The 18,819-nt window shown below is 40.8% G+C and overlaps 1 protein-coding gene across 2 annotated transcripts in view; it reads right to left on the bottom strand.

Annotated features, from left to right (window-relative positions):
- Nucleotides 1-572: 572 nt before the first annotated feature.
- SHLD2 (shieldin complex subunit 2) overlaps nucleotides 573-18,819 on the bottom strand; it is a 161,972-nt gene continuing 143,725 nt past the window's right edge. For both annotated transcript variants that reach the window (XM_053922075.2, XM_053922072.2), the window contains exons 8-9: nucleotides 18,570-18,685; nucleotides 573-2,032 (exon numbers count right to left, since the gene is read on the bottom strand). In XM_053922075.2, the coding sequence (XP_053778050.1) occupies nucleotides 1,833-2,032; nucleotides 18,570-18,685 (316 nt within the window). In that variant the 3' untranslated portion in view covers nucleotides 573-1,832. The remainder of the gene's footprint in view (nucleotides 2,033-18,569; nucleotides 18,686-18,819) is intronic.

The raw sequence follows: 18,819 nt of genomic DNA, 5'->3' as shown, positions 1-18,819 counted from the left end.
ATAGCCTTTGGTGGACTTATACTGACTAGGCAGATTTTACATTAGAACTCCGAATTTGCTCCTACTGTGGTTATGGTTGAAAGCACACAGATTAGAGGACACCAGCTCTGGGCTCCAGTTTCATCACCCATTGGATGAATTATCCAGGAGAGTCAATCATTTTGTTTGAATTCCAGTATCTCTAGATACAATATGGGACAGCTCTTTCTCTCCCCATCTTTTTTTTTTTTTTTTTTTTTTTTTTTTTTTTTTTTTAAATTTATTTATTGTTATTTAATTACAGTTGTATGCCTTTTCCCCCATCCCCATCTTATTGGGTGTCAGATAAAACCTTAGAAATCCTTATCTTTCCCACAAAATAACCCGCAAAGTTTCTATACCACCTTTTTTTTGTCTGGTCAAAGATCCCTCTGAGGATTTATTGAAAAGTATGGACCCCTTTCCACTGGAAAATGGACTTTTGAGTGTGTTAGTACTCTCCCACAGATGTTTTTGCATATTATTTTTTAGAGAATCACGAAACTCCTGAGGTTCATTTGTAGGGGAAGCAAGTTTTTAAAAAAGCCTGAATTAGATAAAAACAATTTCCATGAACCAAAAGAATTTAATGAAACACAGACCTAGTAAAATATACTTGTTCATTTCATCATGAATTTAGTTGTTTTCAAGCAATATTATTAATCTATGAGCTCTCAACATACTCTAAACTTACAGGTAAAATATCACTACATATTTCCTCATTGGTGATTACCATTTCATTTGAGCTTCTTCTACAATCATAATGATAACACAAATTGCTAAATGTTTGTTGGTTACGTAAATTCAGTAAGGCACTCAAATCCTAGAAGTGAACTAATAATATGACTCTCTTCCTCCCTTTATATAATGAAACATGACCTTGTTTCCTTCATTTTCAATGCTTCTTTATAAAAAGACATGCTTATCTTGAACTTGTCTAATCATGGGCTTATGTGAACTAATCCATTATTATGTATGGTTATAATTAAGGAAATCACTTCATGTTGATAGTTTATTAAAATTGGAATAAGGGAAAACAGAGTTTGCAAGTAGAGCAGGAAAGCAATTCCCGAGGAAATGTTTTACATCTGCATCCCCAGTACTTAGTATAGTGACCGGAATGTAGCAAGGACTATATAAAGTGAACCTTTATTTCACACGGAATGTACTGCCTTTGTTACTAGATCATTTCTCTAGAAGAGCAATTTTCAACCAGTGTGTCACAAGAATTTTTAAAATATGCAATACCTGACTATTTAGTCAGGGGCACTGATCTCTTTTCTCTGAGATTGTCAAACAAAAAAAATGACAACAGCCACCACAACAATAGCCATCTGGTGTGAATAAATCAAAATTATACCTATTTGTCAGATAGATAAAAAATAGAATTTTTTTGGTGTGTTTCAGAATTTCAGTAATTAGTGAACATATGCCATGAATTGAAAAAGGTTGAAAATCACTGCCCTAGAAGCAAGAAAGGAACAGACAAAAACAAAAATCCTAACAGAATTTTCTTACAAAAAAAGTTGTAATTTATATATTTAGCTCTTTATAAAATATATTTATTTAGCTCTTTATAAAATACAGGGATGGGCAAAAGTAGGTTTATAGCTGTGAGTACATGAAACAGTTTATTCTTGTATTATGATATTATATATTATTTTATTATTTTCCACAGGAACAACTGTACGCCTACTTTTGCCCACCCCTGTATATTTAAAAATCCCAGGCAAAAGCCCTCTCATTCATTTGTTTCAAAAAACAAATCATTTCAGTGGTCTTCCTTAAAGTTCCTGCAGTTTCTTCATCTGGTCTCAGGGAAGGGCATAGGATACATGCTTTACACCATCAGGAAAAAAATCCAGTAGGGAGAACTCTTGTTGCAATGGGTAGCTGTTTTCATCTAACACAAAGAGGCTCTGCACCTTCACTACACAAGGCGCACCGCCGCCTGCCAGCAGGGAGTGGAACAGGTCTGCTGCAACCATGCCGTAGGTGATCTCTGAGGAAGGGGCTGAGGAAGATGAAAACACACATACACAGCTCTTAATGTCTTCTCAGTTGACAGAAACACACACACTGAAGGATTCATTTTTTCCCCTGCTTTCTCAAGTCCCAATCCTACTTGAAATTTCTCCTGCTCTTCCTTCTCTTTCTAGTCATATGTTGTTGAAGTTACTCTAGAATGACGACATGCAATTCCTGCAGATCATGCAGGGAAGTCATAGATAACAGACTATTCAGACTGACAGCGTTGCTACTATGGTGCAGCTATTGCTTCTTAAAACAATGGAAGAACTGAGATTAATTTTTCTTAAATTTAGCCTGGAAAAAAGAAGGGTTTGTCCATTATCAGAAAAGTATTCTTAGGCTTCCAGTCAAGATGGAAGAATAGGTAAACACAGTACTGGCAACCTCCCATGACCACATTAACCTTACAACTAAACCACAGAACAACCATAATTGAGAACCACCTGAAATCTAGATGAACAGAAACCCTATAACTAACGATATAAGAAGCCACCTAGGGACTGGTAGGAGGGGCAGAGAAACCCCGGAATGTGCTGGTCCCACACCCACATGTGGCAGTTGAAAATCAGGAGGGATACTTTGGCTGCAGAGGTCCCCTCTGAGGAGAGAGGGTTCCTAGCCCCACACTTGGCCTCAAGCCCAGGGTTCCAGTGCCAGGAAGGGAAGACCCCATAACTTCTGGCTGTTAAAACCAACAGGGATTGTGGCTGAGAAAGATGGAGGACTTCTAGACTCACAGATGTTCCTCTTAAAGGGCCAACACAAGGACTTACTCGGACCATCTCCCTCTGAGTTCAAGCACTGGGGCCACAGCTCAAAAGGCACCCAGGGACATTTGGGGAGGAGCTGAACTGTATGGCATCAGGGCAAGACCTGGAGAGGCAGCTTTCTCTCAGACAGAAGTGCTGGAAGATACTACTGCTTCTTTTCTGAGCCCTCCCCACAAAAAGCTGGCAGGTGGATGAAATAGCTGAGTCTCCATCAATGTGGCTAGCACTATTAGCCACCCTAGTAATTCCCTGAGACCCCACCCCACCCAACTTGAAGGATCATCCAAGCTATTTCCAGTGGCTTTTCCATACAAATAGCCTGTCTTGGCTCAGGCTTCAGACTTTCCTAAAATCTCTCAAACAAGCAGCAGCAGGCCTTGGGTGCCCTGTATCTCTTGCTAAGTGGCCCCAGGCCCAGCACTAGTGGCAGATGGCCTTGGTTCACAGCGTGGCCTCTTCTGGACACCTCCAATGCCAGCACAAGTAGCAGCCACCTACAGACTGATTTGCAACTCAGTCTGGGTGGTCCTAGACAGAAGACAGGTGGGAGCTGACCTTAGCCTGCACCTTCTCAGGAGGCCCTAGGGACAGTACACCCAGTGGAAAGCTTCAGACCATATTGAAGCACCACCACCCAACCATCTCCATGAGCAATACACTCATGGGGCGAACACAGCAGGTACCACAGCTCCACTGAAGCCCTGCTCCTTGGAGTAGACCCCTGCACAGCTGATCCTCCATGGTGGTCGCAGGCAGTTCTTGAAGCTAATCGGCCTAGGGGTAAGTCCCTCCCCATTAATGTGCCAACAGCAATCAAGGCTCAACTCAATAGGAGGGTATACACAGCCCACACAGTGGACACACCTGGAGTGCCTAGCTTGGGTGAACAGGAGGCTGTGCCACTGGACTCCACATGATACCTACTACATTAGGCCACTCTGCCAAGCCTGGGAGATGTAGCAGCTCTGCCTAATACATAGAAACAAACACAAGGAGGATGCCAAAATGAGGAGACAAAGATATATGGCCCAAATGAAAGAAGAGAACAAAACTTCAGAATAAGAACTGAACAAAATGAAGACAAGCAATCTATTAGATGCAGAATTCAAAACACTGGTTATAAGGATGCTCAATGAATCTACAAAAAGAGTAGATGAACTTAGATAGGACTTCAAAAGCATATAAAAGGACATAGAAACTATAAAAGAGAAGCAGTCAGACATGAAGGATATACTAACCAAAATGAAGAATAATTTACAGGGAATCAACAGTAGAGTAGATCAAGTCAAGAATCAAATCAGTGATGTGGAATATAAGGAAGCAAAAATATCCAATCAGAACAACAACAAGAAAAATAATTTTAAAGAATGAGGACAGTGTAAGGAGTTTCTGGGACAACTTCAAGTGTACCAATATTCACATGATGGGGGTGCCAGAAGGTGAAGACAGCAAAAAATTGAAAACTTATTTGAAAAATAACAACAGAAAACTTCCATAACCTGGTGAAGGAAATAGACATGCAAGACCAAGAAATGCAGAGAGTCCCAAACAAGATGAACCCAAAGAGGCCCACACCAAGACACATCATCATTAAAATGCCAAAGGTTAAAGACAAAGAGAGAATCTGCAAAGCAGCAAGAAAAAAGCAGTTAGAGCTCTGGCTGGGTAGTTCAGCTGGTTAGAGCACTGTCCTGATATGCCAAGATTGTGTGTTCAATTCCCAGTCACAGCACATAGAAGAGTCAACCAATGAATGCACAGATAAGAGGAACAACAAATCAGTGTCTGCCTCTCTCTCTCAAAATAAATAAATAAATAAAAATTAAAAAAGAAAGAAAGAGAGAGAGAATGAAAGGGAAAAGAAAAGCAATTAATTATCTGCAGGGGAGCTCCCATAAGACTGTCAGCTGACTTCTCAACAGAAACTTTGCAAGCCAGAAGGAATTGGCAAGAAATATTCACAGTGATGAAAAAACAAGGAACTACACCAAGATTACAATGTCCAGAAAAGCTATTATTTATTCTTAATAGAATTGAAGGAAGATAAAGAGCTTGCCAGACAAGAAAAAGTTAAAAGAGTTCATCACCACCAAATCAGTATTACATGAAATGCTAAAGGGTCTTCTTTAACCCTGCAGAGGTCACAGATAATCTGAGAGATATAAACAAACTCTTTTCTTAAATATTGTTACATATATCAGGTGCAAAGGTTCAAGGTCATGACTAGCTGCATGTCTGTATGTGACTAACACAAATTGAAGGGAATTCTAATGACAACACAGATACAGCTCCCTCAACAAGCAGAAAAAGAAAAAGATGCATTAGGTGCTATGTATCCAAAACAAATTGCATATCAATATATTATTTTAAGTGTTGTGAAAAGTATTTATGCCTTGAATGTAGCAATATTGTTTGTGATGACTTACAAACATTTTGCAAAGCCAACTATTGAAGATTCTGATTAATTAATGTTAAAGACATTTTTTGTTGTATTTTTTAGCAATATCCCTGCTTCTGTTATTTGAAAGAAAAATTTTTATTCTTTATGTTTTTATATTTCTTTGTTTAATAATTTCTAGATTGTAACTAAAAATAAATTTAAAATCATGTATTTTATTATATAAGTATAATAAATGCAAATTTGCAGTGTTTTTAATTTTTTTCACATTCAGCACATAGAATGTATCTCTTGGGTACATGAGACCTACACTGTAACTTTTTGACTGCAACCTCTGCAGGGTTAAGAAAAAGAAGAAAAAAAGATTAAAAATATGAACAACAGAATGGCAATACATACATCTCTATCAACAATTGAATCTAAAAAAGTAAAATCAACAAATAAGCAGAACAGAAACAAACTCATAGATACAGAGAACATTTTGACAATTGCCAGATGGGATGAGAGTTGGTGATATGGGTAAAAAGAAGTGAAGGGAGCCCTGACTGGTAAGGCTCAGTGAATTGAGTGCAAGACTGAGAACCAAAAGGTTGCCAGTTCAATTCCCAGTCAGGGCACATGCCTGGGTTGTGGCCAGGTCCCCAGTTGGGGGCATGCAAGAGGCAACCTAATCGATGTATCTCTTGCATATCAATGTTTCTCTCCCTCTCCTTCTATCTTCCTTCCCTTCTCTCTAAAAATAAATAAAATCTTTTTTAAAAAAGTGAAGGGATTAAGAAGTACAAATTGGTTGTTACAGAACAGTCACAGGGATGAAAAGTACAGCACAGGAAATATAGTCAATAAATTTCTAATAATTATGTATGGTGTCAAAGAGGTGTGATATTTATTGAGATGATCACTTAGTAAGTTATATAATGTTTAACTCCTGGAGTGTACACCTGAAACTAATATAATATGTATGTCAACTATAATTGAAAAATAAAAAATGCTTAAAAAATAATTTGAGAAGTACTAAAAACGAAAGAGAGAGAGAGAGAAGTACCCATAACTTCTGGCAAAGAAAACCAGTGGGAATGGTGGCTGAGTAAACAGAGGGCTGCTGGAGTCACAAGCATTCCTCTTAAAGGGGCCCACACACGGACTTACTTGGACTTATTCTGAGCTCCAGTGCTGGGGCAGCAGCTTGAAAAGCCTCATGAACATCCAGGAAGGAAATGATTTGTCTGGCTTTCAGGCAATGGCCTGGAGGGGCAGCTTTCACCCATGCAGCAGTATTGGTAGAGGCCAGTGTTTCTTTGCTAAATCCTCCCCCTGTAGGTGTAGCTGGCGCTACATTTGAATCTGCATCAACTTTGCTAACACTGTTCACCCTGCCCTGGTGATTCCCTGAAACCCTACCAACTCAAGCCACTTCCTGTGGCTTTTCTGTACAAATAGCCTATCTTCGCTCATACTATGAACTTTCCTAAAATCTCTCAAAAGGTTTACAAACCCCAAACATGCAGCACCTGGCCTCAGTGTACCACGGATCTCTTGCCTTTTAAGTGGCACCAGGTATGGCACTACTGGCCAGACTCTGTTCATGGCTTGGACTTTCCTGGGCACTTCCAAGCCCAGCACAATCAGTAGCCATTTGCAGATCACTTTGCAGCTCACCTGGGTAACACCAGGCAGGGCACAGGCAGTGGCTGACCTTGACCTGCACCTCCTGGGAGGCCCCAGAGCCAGCACACCCAGTGGCCAGCTTCAGATCATGCTGGAGTACTACAAAACCACCTCTCTGAGCAACACAGTCAGGTGTCAAACTCACCAGGCACCGGAGCCCTGCTGATGCAAGTTCTGCTCTATGGGGTTGGCCTCTGCACAGTAGCATCCCCACTGTAGTCAAGGCTGGTCCTCTTAGCTGGTCACCCTGAGGGGTCTATCCTTCCCACTGATGTGCCAACAGCAATCAATACTCAATTACAACAGGAGGGTGCACACAGCCCACATGGGGGACACAGTTGGAGCACCAGCTCAAGTGACTCGAGAGGTTGCACCACTGAGCCTCACAGGACACCTACTACATAAGGCCAACCTACCATGATTGGGAGACTCAGCAGCTCTACCTAATACATAGAAACAAACACAGAGAGGTAGCCAAGATGAGGAGACAAAGAAACATGTCCCAAATAAAAGAACGGGAAAAGTCTCCACAGAAAGAATTAAATGAAATAAAGGCAAGCAAACTACCAGACACAGAGTTCAAAATAATGGTTATAAGGGTGCTCAAGGTCTTAATGAGACTTCAAAAGCATAAAAAAGGACATAGAAACCATAAAAAAGAATCAGTCAAAAATGAAGACTACAATAACTAAAATGAAGAATACACTAGAAAGAATCAACAGATTAGATGAAGCAGATGTTTGAATCAGTGATTTGGAAGACACCAGAAAACACACAATCAAAGCAGCAAATAGAAAAAATAATTTTAAAGATGAGGATAATATAAAAGACCTCAGGGACATCAAGCATAACACCATCTGCATCATAGGGGTACCACAAAGAACAAAAAAGAGAGCAAGGGATTTAAAACCTATTTGAATAAATAATGACTGAAAACTTCCCTAACCTGGTGAAGGAAAAAAGGCAAACAGTCCACGAAGCACAGAGTACCAAATAAGATGAACCCAGAGAGGCCCACACCAAGATACATTATTAAAATGACATTTGTTACCCACATGTATGTGGGAAAATAATTTTCATCAAAGGCACCAACAACGCAATGAATAAAAGAAAGTCCCTTAAATAAATGCTGCTAGGAAAATTGGAAAGCCACATGCAAAAGAATGAAACCAGACTACTGCTGGTTCCCATATACAAAAATTAACTCAAAATGGACCAAAGACCTAAATGTAAGACTGGAAACAGCCCAGGTCAGTGTGGCTCAGTGGACTGAATGCCAGCCTGCAAACTGAAAGGTAGTGACCCACCAGATGGTTGGCTGGGTCTGCGCCCCTACCTTGGGTCATTGCCCTGAGCCATGTAGGCTTCCCAGATCAGTGAGGGCTGTGCCCCCCACCCCCATCCACTGCATCAGGGTTATCCCTCCCTAGGGACTGGGAGCCTTGGCCCAATCTACTTACAGTGGGGAAAAGTAGGTTTATAATTGTGAGTACACTGTTCCATTGAGTTCATAAAGCTATTGTGATAATCCTAATTTGCATGTCTTTTTCCATATGAAAAACTGTAAACCTCCTTTGCCCACCCCTAGTAACAGAAGATGATTTGATTTGGGTGGTGGGCACACAATGCAATATACAGATGATATATGATAGAATTGTACATTTGAGACCTATATAATTTTTTTAAAACTTTTATTTATTTATTTTTAGAGAAAGGGGAGGGAGAGAGAAAGAGAGGGAGAGAAATGTCATGTGTGAGAGAAACATTGACCAGTTGCCTCTTACACTGCCCCAACCAGGTATCAGGCCCACAACCCAGGCCTTGACTGGAATCAAACCAGCGGCCATTTGCTTTACAGGATGATACCCAACCAACTAAGCCATGCAGCCAGGGTGAAATCTATGTAATTTTATTAACCAAATGTCACCCCAGGAAATTTAATTTTAAAATAAAATAAAAATAATAAAATGGCAAAGGTTAAAGATAGAGAATCCTAAAAGCAGCTAGGGAAAAGCAGTGATTTTCTCACAAGGGAACTCCCATAAGACTGTCTGCTGATTTCTCAAAAGAAACTTCGTAAGTCAGAAGGGATTAACACAAAATTTAAAATGATAAAAAGCAAGGATTTACAACCAAGATTACTCTACCCAGCAAAGCTTCATTTAGAATCAAAGGACAGCTAAAGTGCCTCCCTGACAAGAAAAAGCTAAAGGAGTTCATCACTACCAAACCAGTATTACAAGAAATGTTAAAAGGTCTTCTTTAAGAAAAAGAAGAAAAAAAGATAAAAAATACAAAAAATAAAATGGCAAAAAATTCATATCTACCAACAATTACTTTAAATGCAAATGGCATAAATGCTCCAGAAAAGTCACAGGTGTCTGAATGGATAAGGAAATAAGATCCTTATACATGAAGTCTTATTAGAAACTTCTAAGGCGGAGGAAGATGGTGGCGAGATAGGTGGGAGCAGAGTCCACTTCCCCTCGGCACCAGTGAAACACCTAGCTGATCTGAGGAACACAGCAAACAGCCAAAGGTATTCCAGCATATATGAAGATCAGAGACCAAAAATTGTAGAGGACATTGAAAAATCAGATGGTAAGAAGAGTGCTTAAGGACAATAAGGTCCCTGGGACCAGCGCGGGGACCAGGGCAGCTGAAGTGCCCAGCTGGGGCAGAAGGGTCTGCTGCAAGATTCTTGAGAGAGAGCCAGGCTGGACTGTGTGAGAGGCCAGATGCTTGTTTGGACCAGGGGGGCTTGAATAGGAGGAATTTCTCAAAAAGAAAAAGAGAAAATTGAGGCATTCAGCGGCTGTTTACAGAATTCGCCACCACAGCCGTGGCCTCTTGAGCTCCCACTCCCTCAGCCCCTGAACTGTGAACACCTGATAAGCAGCCACAGCACACACCTGAAGCCCAGGTCGGTGTGCACCCAGATCAGTGGTCAGGCTGCCTGGGTGAACAGGTGCAAAGCCCCCGGGTCGGTGTGAACCCCGATCAGTGGCCTGGGCACCCACACTTGAAATTCTGGGTGGGTGCGCACCCTGATCAGCGGCCCAGTTGCCTGGGTGCACAGACCCAAAGCCCCCGAGTCGGTGCGTACCCAGATCAAGGGCCTGGCTGCCAGGGGCGACCACACCTGAAGCACCGGGCACTGAACACCTCCCACCTAGCCCCTGCCTGCAGAGCTCTGCAGGACCTACTTGGTCTCTAGGAGGAAGGCAGAACGCCCAGCAGAGGGGAGAAGCAGGGCTAGGGGAGACTGCAGTCCCCTGAAAGACTTGACTTAGTAGAGGGCTGAACTACCCTGAAGGAGCACCAGAGAGCCCCTAGCATCTAGGACAGCAAACAGAAGAAGGTGGAGTGTGAGTTGCCCCTGATTGGTGCACCTCAAGGACAGCACAACTGGTGAACTAAAGGCCTAGGGGGGAGCAGAAGGAACCTGAGAACTGGACTGGTGGCTGGACAACAGTGAAGAGTGTCGCTCAGGAAGGGAGAAAAGTGAAACCAATCCGTCCATGCATGCCCTCCCGTTTCAAAGACAGGAAGGCCAGCAGAACTGACCTGACCAGTTTAAAGCCAGCAGAAGACTTTTTTTTTTAATTCCTTCTTCCTTTCTGTCCTTCTTTCTTTTTTTATTCCTTCTTCCTGCCTTCTTCTATTTATTTTTTTATTTTAATTTTTGTTCAAATTCCTTCTTCTTTTCTTTCCTCCAATCTTTTTTTATTCCTTCTTCCTTCCTTTCCTTTTCTATTCTATTTTTCTTCCGTCCCTTTTTCTTTTTTTTCCCCTCCTTTTCCCACTGGTGAGACAATAAAACCTGGAGCTCTGAAAAGACCAGAGTTAGACCCAAACAGGGGTCATCCTAATAACCGTGACAGTGAGACAAATTTCACTTTGCTAGTCCAGAGAACTTGCAAGGTGGGAGCAATGAACACCAGTACACCTGCTGGAAGAGGAAACCCACCAACAAAGGAACCACCAACAGAAAACAACGGAAGAATGTGAATAAAGGAGTGGAAGCCACACTAACCTCAATCCAGGACTGATCTGGAAATACAACTAAATAGTGGAGAAATTACTCAGAACAAACAACTGTACCAGAGTGAGAGAGAAGCCTCAAAACCTTGTACACACAGAACAATCAGCTTCAACACAAACTGTCCACATATGCACAACAGACTACAAGACGGGGAGGACTGAGTGACCCTCAATTAACCAGCTTAAGGGAAGGACCCATAAAAGAAAGACCCAACAACAATCAAAACCCAAACACATACAGAGAGCCAACATAAACGACAGCCCAAGACCAGAGAGCTCAGGAGATTAAGGAGACAGCACCACTGAATCCCACTAGCACTCTAGCATAGAAGTCCATACCATAAACCCAGGGAGACAGAATAGATCAATTTAAGAAGCAGAGGCTGACAAGAAGTGTCTCACAAACAAAGGGAACACACAGAAACAATCCCCAAATGAAAGGAAAGGAGGAAGCCTCAGAGAGAATGCTAAATGAAAGACAGGCAAGTCAACTATCAGATACTGAGTCCAAAGTAATGGTTATCAGGAAGCTCACTGAGCTCACAGATAATTACCAGAAACTACAGGGAAACTACAATGAACTCACTGCAAACTATATCAACATGAAAAAGGAAATAGAAACTATCAACAAGGGCCAAGAGGAAATGAAGAATACAATTTCTGAATTGAAGAACACAGTAGAAGGAATCAAAAGCAGACTAGATGAAGCAGAGGACCAGATCAACGAGCTGGAGGACAAAGTAGAAAAAAACACCCAGAAAGACCAAGAAAAGGAAAGGAGGCTCAGAAAAATTGAAGAGGGATTGAGGGAAAATGACGGACAACATGAAACATAATAATATCCGTATAATAGGGGTACCAGAAGGAGAAGAAGAAGAGCAAGGGATAGGAAACGTGTTTGAAAAAGTAATGATCGAAAATTTCCCTAATCTGATGAGAGAAAAGTCACCCAAATCCAGGAAACACAGAGAGTCCCAAGCAAGAGGAACCCAAAGAGGCCCACTCCAAGACACATCATAATTAAAATAGCAAAATTCCAAAACAAAGAGAGGATCTTAAAGGAAGCAAGGGAGAAACAGGAAGTAACATACAAGGGAGCACCAATAAGGTTAGCAGCTGGCTTCTCAATGGAAATGCTCCAAGCCAAAAGAGAATGGCAAAAAATTTCCAAGTAATGAGAACCACAGGCCTGCAACCAAGACTACTTTACCCAGCTCGGCTCTCAATCAAGATAGAAGGCCAAATAAAGAGCTTCCCAGACAAAATAAGTCTAAAAGAATATGCCTCCACCAAACCAGCTCTGCAAGAGATGCTAAAGGGACTGCTTTAAGGAAAGGAAGGAAAAGAGAAAGAGACAGGAACACAGGTATGAAAAAATGGCAATGAATAAGTATCAATAATAACCTCAAATGTAAATGGATTAAATGCTACAATCAAAAGACATAGAATAGCTGAATGGATAAGAAAGCATGACCCACACATATGCTGCCTACGAAAGACCCACCTCAGGACAAAAGACTACAGAACTGGAAAGGGAAGGGCTGGAAACAAATATCCCCAAAAGGCCAGGATAGCAATACTCATATCAGACAAAATAGACTTCAAAACAAGGGCCATAAAAAAAGACCCAGAGGATATTTCATAATACTCAAGGGAAGAATCCATCAAGAAGACATAAACATTATAAAAATATATGCACCCAACATAAGAGCACCCAAATACATAAGAAAATCTTGGAGGACTTCAGGAAATATATCCACAGCAACACAGTTATAGTAGGGGATTTTAACACCCCACTGTTAGAAATGTATAGATCTTCCAAACAAAACATCAGCAAAGATATTGTGGCATTGAACAATGCCCTAGATCAAAAGGACTTAACTGTTGTATATAGAGCCTTCCATCCCAAAGAGGAAAAACACACATTCTTTTCAAATGCACATGGAACATTTTCAAAGAGAGACCACATGATAGGACACAAAACAAGCCTCAACAAATTCAAGAACACTGAACTGATATCAAGCATTTTCTCAGACCACAAGGGACTAAAACTAGAAACCAACCTCAAGGAAAAAAACCCAAAACACTCAAACTCATAGAAATTGAATAGCATGCTACTAAACAATGAATGGATAAAAAATGAGATTAAGGCAGAAATCAAAAAGTTTCTGGAGATAGTTGAAAATGAACTCACAACAATCCAAAACTTATGGGACATGATGAAGGCAGTCCTGAGAGGGAAGTTCATAGTGATACAGGCCTACCTAAAAAGGATAGAAACATTTCAAATAAACAACCTAACCCTACACCTACAAGAACTGAAGGAACAACACAGACAGCCCATAGCAAGGAGAAGGAAAGAAATCACCAAGATCAGAGCAGAGTTAAATGACATAGAGACTAAAAGTACAATTCTAAGGTTCAATAAATCCAGGAGCTGGTTCTTTGAAAAGTAAACAAAATCAACAAGCCTTTAAGCAGACTCATCAAGAAAAGAAGAGAGGATATAGAGGCGGAGAACCAAGATGGCGGCATAAGTAGACACACTGCGCCTCCTCACACAACCAGAACTGACAGAAAATCGAACGGCAAGGAAGTCCGACACCAAGTAGATAAAAAAGAAATATACATCCAGACCAGTAGGAGGGGTGGAGACAAGCACCAGAGCAGAGAGGACTTGCGTGGCCGTGGTGGGACTGAGACTGGCGGAGTGTGGGACGTACGGGACAGGCAGTATGACCACTAGCAGACCCTGCATCCCTGCATTCGCGCACAGATAAACCCAGAGGGCTGGACTAAGAGTGGCAGAGAACGGGGCAGGCAGAGCAGTGGGTAGCACCCCCGCAGCCCTACATTCGCACACAGATAAACCAGGACGAACGGAGGGGAGCAAAGCAGACTGTGTAACCCAGGGCTCCAGCATGGGGAAATAAAGCCTCAAACCTCTGAGTGAAAATGCCCGTGGGAGTTGGGTCGGCAGCAGGAGAGACTCCCAGCCTCACAGGAGAGGTTGTTGGAGAGACCCACAGGGGCCTAGAGTGTGCACAAGCCCACCCACTCGGGAACCAGCACCAGAGGGGCCCAATTTGATTGTGGGTAGCAGAGGGAGTGGCTGAAATCTGCTGGAGAGTGGAGTGAGCGCCATTGCTCCCTCTCAGCCCCTCTCCCACATACAGTGTCACAGTGCAGCCACCAGTGTTACCCCACCCCGAGAACACCTAAGGCTCCGCCCCTTTAAGTAACAGACATGCCAAGACAAAAAAAAAAAAAGGCCCAAATGACAGAACACTTCAAAGCTCCAGAAAAAATACAACTAAGCGAGGAAGAGATAGCCAACCTATCGGATGCACAGTTCAAAACACTGGTTATTAAGACGCTCACAGAATTGGTTGAATTTGTTCGAAAACTAGATGAAAAAAACAAAGGCTATGCCAAGAGAAACAAAGGAAAATGTACAGGGAACCAATAGTGATGCAAAGGAAACTGGGACTCAAATCAATGGTGTGGACCAGAAGGAAGAAAGAAACATCCAACCAGAAAAGAATGAAGAAACAAGAATTCAAAAAAATGAGGAGAGGTTTAGGAACCTCCAGGACATCTTCAAACGTTCCAACATCCGAATTATAGGGGTGCCAGAAGGAGAACAGGAAGAACAAAACATTGAAAACTTATTTGAACAAATAATGAAGGAGAACTTCCCCAGTCTGGCAAAGGAAATAGACTTCCAGGAAGTCCAGGAAGCTCAGAGAGTCCCAAAGAAGCTGGATCCAAGGGGGAACACACCAAGGCACATCATAATTATATTAGCCAAGATTAAAGATAAGGAGAGAATCTTAAAAGCAGCAAGAGAAAAGGAGACAGTTACCTATAAAGGAGTAAGACTGTCAGCTGATTACTCAAAAGAAACCTTGCAGGCAGGAAGGGGCTGGAAAGAAGTATTCGAAGTCATGAGAGGCAAGGACCTACATCCAAGATGACTCTATACAGCAAAGCTATTATTTAGAATGGAAGGGCAGATAAAGTGCTTCCCAGATAAGGTCAAGTTAAAGGAGTTGATCATCTCCAAGCCCTTATTATATGAAACGTTAAAGCGATTTATCTAAGAAAAAGAAGATAAAAAATATGAACAGTAAAAATGACAGCAAACTCACACTTATTAACCACCACAACTAAAACGAAAACAAAAGAAAAGTAAGCAAACAACTAGAACAGAAACAGAACCACAGAAATGGAGATCACATGGAGGGTTATCATAGGGGATTGGGAGGGGGAGAGAGGGGGGAAAGGTACAGAGAATAAATAGCATAAATGATAGGTGGAAAATAGACGGGGGAGGGTAAGAATAGTGTAGGAAATGTAGAAGCCAAAGAACTTATAAGTATGACCCATGGACATGAACTATAGGGGGGCAATGTGGGAGGGAGGGGGTGGGAAGATGGAGTTGAGTGAAGGGGCGGAAATGGGACAACTATAATAGCATAATCAATAAATATATTTTTTTAAAAAAGAAGAGAGTACCCAAATAAACACAATCAGAAATGAAAGAGGAGAGATCACAACTAACACCACAGAAATACAAAGAATTGTAAGAAATTACTACAAAAACAATATGCCAAGAAATTTGAAAACCTAGGTGAAATGGACACATTTCTAGAAAAATATAATCTTCCAAAACTGAATTAAGAAGAAGCAGAAAGCCTGAACAGACCAGTAACACCTGATGAAACTGAAGCAGTAATTAAAAAACTCCCGACACACAAAAGCCGTGGACCAGATGTGTCACAAGAGAATTTTACAAAGCATTTAAGGAAGAGCTAACCCTTATCCTTCAGACTATTCGAAAAAATCCAAGAAGATGGAACACTCCCAAACTGTTTTTATGAAGCCAGAATCATCCTAATCCCAAAACCAGATAAAGACACAACAAAGAAAGAAAACTCCAGGCCAATATCACTGATGAACATAGATGCTAAAATTTTCAACAAAATATTGGCAATCCGCATCCAGCAATACATTAAAAAGATCATACACCATGACCAAGTGGGATTCACCCCAGGGATACAAGGATGGTACAATATTCACACACCAATAAACGTAATACATCACATAAAAAATACGAAAGACCAAGACCACATGATCAAATCAATAGATGCAGAAAAAGCATTTGATAAGGTACAGCACCCATTTATCATAAAAACACTTATGAAAGTAGGAATAGAGGAGCATTCCTCAACATAATAAAAGCTATATCTGAGAGAAATACAGCAAACATTATACTCAATGGGCAAAAATTTAGAGCTTTCCCCCTAACATTAGAAACAATACAAGTACGTCTGCTTTCACCATTCCTATTCAACATAGTATTGCAAGTCCTAGCCACAGCAATCAGACAAGAAATAGAAATAGAAGGCATCCAAATTGGAAAGGAGGAAGCAAAACGGTCACTGTTTGCAGATGACATAATAGTGTACATAGAAAATCCGACATACTCCATAAAAAAACTACTCGACCTAATAAATACATTTGGCAAAATAGTGGGATACAAAGTCCCAGAATATCAGAAGTCAATGGCATTTTTGTACACCAAAAATGAAATATCAAAAACAGAAATCAGGAAAAAATCCTATTTGCTATAGCAACAAGAAAGATAAAGTACATACGAATAAACCTAACCAGGGAGGTAAAAGACCTGTATTCAGAAAACTACACAATACTGAAGAAAGAAATTAAGGAAGACACAAACAAATGGAAGCATGTACCATGCTCATGGATTGGAAGAATTAACATCATCAAAATGGCCATACTACTCAAGGCGATGTATAGATTCAATGCAATCCCTATTAAAGTACCCCTGACATATTTCACAGACATACAAAAAACATTTCTAAAATGTATATGGAACCATAAACAACCCCAATACCTGCAGCAATTTTGAGAAAGAAAAACAAAGTAGGAGGGATCACAATAGCTGATATCAAACTGTATTACAAGGCCACAGTAATCAAAACAGCCTGGTGCTGGCATAAGAACAGACACATAGACCAATGGAACAAAATAGAGACCCCAGAAATAAACCCAAGTCTCTATAGTCAATTAATATTTGACAAAGGAGGAAGAAGCATAAAATGGAGTAATAACAACCTCTTCAACAAATGGTGTTGGGAGGTCTGGACAGCTACCTGCAAAAAAATGAAACTTGATCAGCAATTTACACCATACACATAAAATAAACTCAAGGTGGATAAAAGACTTAAATATAACTCATGACACCATAAAAATCCTAGAGGAAAACCTCGACAGGAAAATCTCCAACATTCCATGCAGCAATATTTTCATTGTTTTGTCCCCTAAAGCAAGGGACATAAAGGAAAGAATAAACAAATGGGACCTCATCAAAATAAAAAGCTTATGCATGGCTAAAGAAAACAACATTAAAATGAAAAGAGAACAAACTATATGGGAAGACATATTTGCCAATGATACCTCAGACAAGGGCCTGATCTCCAAAATATAAAGAACTCACATGACTCCACTCCAGGAATATGAAAAAACCATTAAAAAATGGGCAAAAGACTTGAACAGACACTTTTCTAAGGAGGACATACAAAGGGCCCTGAGGAATATGAAAAGATGCTCAGCATCACTAGCCATCAGAGAGATGCAAATTAAAACCACAATGAGATACCACTTCACACCAGTGAGAATGGCCATCATAAACAATTCAATAAACAAGTGTGCAGAGGATGTGGAGAAAAGGGAACCCTAGTCCACTGTTTTTGGGAATGCAGCTAGTACAGCCAGTGGGGAAAACATGGAATTTCCTCAGAAAACTTGAAGTGGAACTCCCTTTCAACCCAGCAATTCCACTTCTAGGATTATACCCTAAGAACCCTGAAAGACCAATCCAAAAGAACCTATGCACCCCAGTGTTCACAGCAGCACAATTTACAATAGCCAAGTGCTGGAAGCAACCTAAGTGCCCATCAGTAAATGAATGGATAAAAAAACTGTGATACATTTACACAATGGAATACTACACAGCAGAGAGAAAGAAGGAGCTCCTACCCTTTGCAACAGCATGGATGGAACTGGAGAACATTATGTTAAGTGAAATAAGCCAGGCAGTGGGGGATAAATACCATATGATCTCACCTTTAACTGGAAAAACAAACAAGCAAGCAAAATATAACCAGAGAGACTGAAATTAAGAACAATCTGACTGTAACCAGAGGGCAGATGGGAGGAGATAATGGGGGGAAGAGGGGAAGGGTTTTCAGGAACAACTATAAAGGACAAATGGACATAATCAAGGGGGTGTGGAAGCAGGGAAGGGAGGTGGGCTTGGCTGGGGTTGGCAGGGCAGTGGTGGGGAGTAAATGCAGACAACTGTAATTGAACAACAGTAAAATAATTTTTTTAAAAACTAAAATCTTAGTGTTTTTTGTGTACCAATTGACACTTTAGAGTAAGAAGAGATTAAGTGCTTGCTTCCCTCTATTTGTGTGCTGAGACAGGTGTAGAGCAAGAAATTAAGCCTTAATTTACAGTCTAGTGTTCATTCTATTCCAATATACTCTCTACACTCCTGAAATCAGTGTTTTCACCAAGAACAACCTCTCCATGACATGTTGGTATCTCACCTATAACTCTGCTGAGCTCGTCAGAAGAAATGTTTAGAAGAATCTTCTCTATCAGCTTTGATCCCACATGGATGCATACCTTATGGATTCCATCAACTACGGTCATTGAAGCTGGCCTACAAAAGAGTATATAGCACATGACCTTCAAAAGATTTCCCATTTTAAGAAAGCATAAATGCAATATAATTTCAAAAAGCACTGGGTTTTTATGCAGGGTTAATTTTAATTTCTAAAACAATGTTTCAGAATA

Source organism: Desmodus rotundus, chromosome 4, assembly GCF_022682495.2.
Source record: "Desmodus rotundus isolate HL8 chromosome 4, HLdesRot8A.1, whole genome shotgun sequence".
Taxonomy (NCBI): Eukaryota; Metazoa; Chordata; class Mammalia; order Chiroptera; family Phyllostomidae; genus Desmodus; species Desmodus rotundus.
Note: the sequence above shows the minus strand (reverse complement) of the source record. Positions and strands in the feature narration are given on the sequence as shown.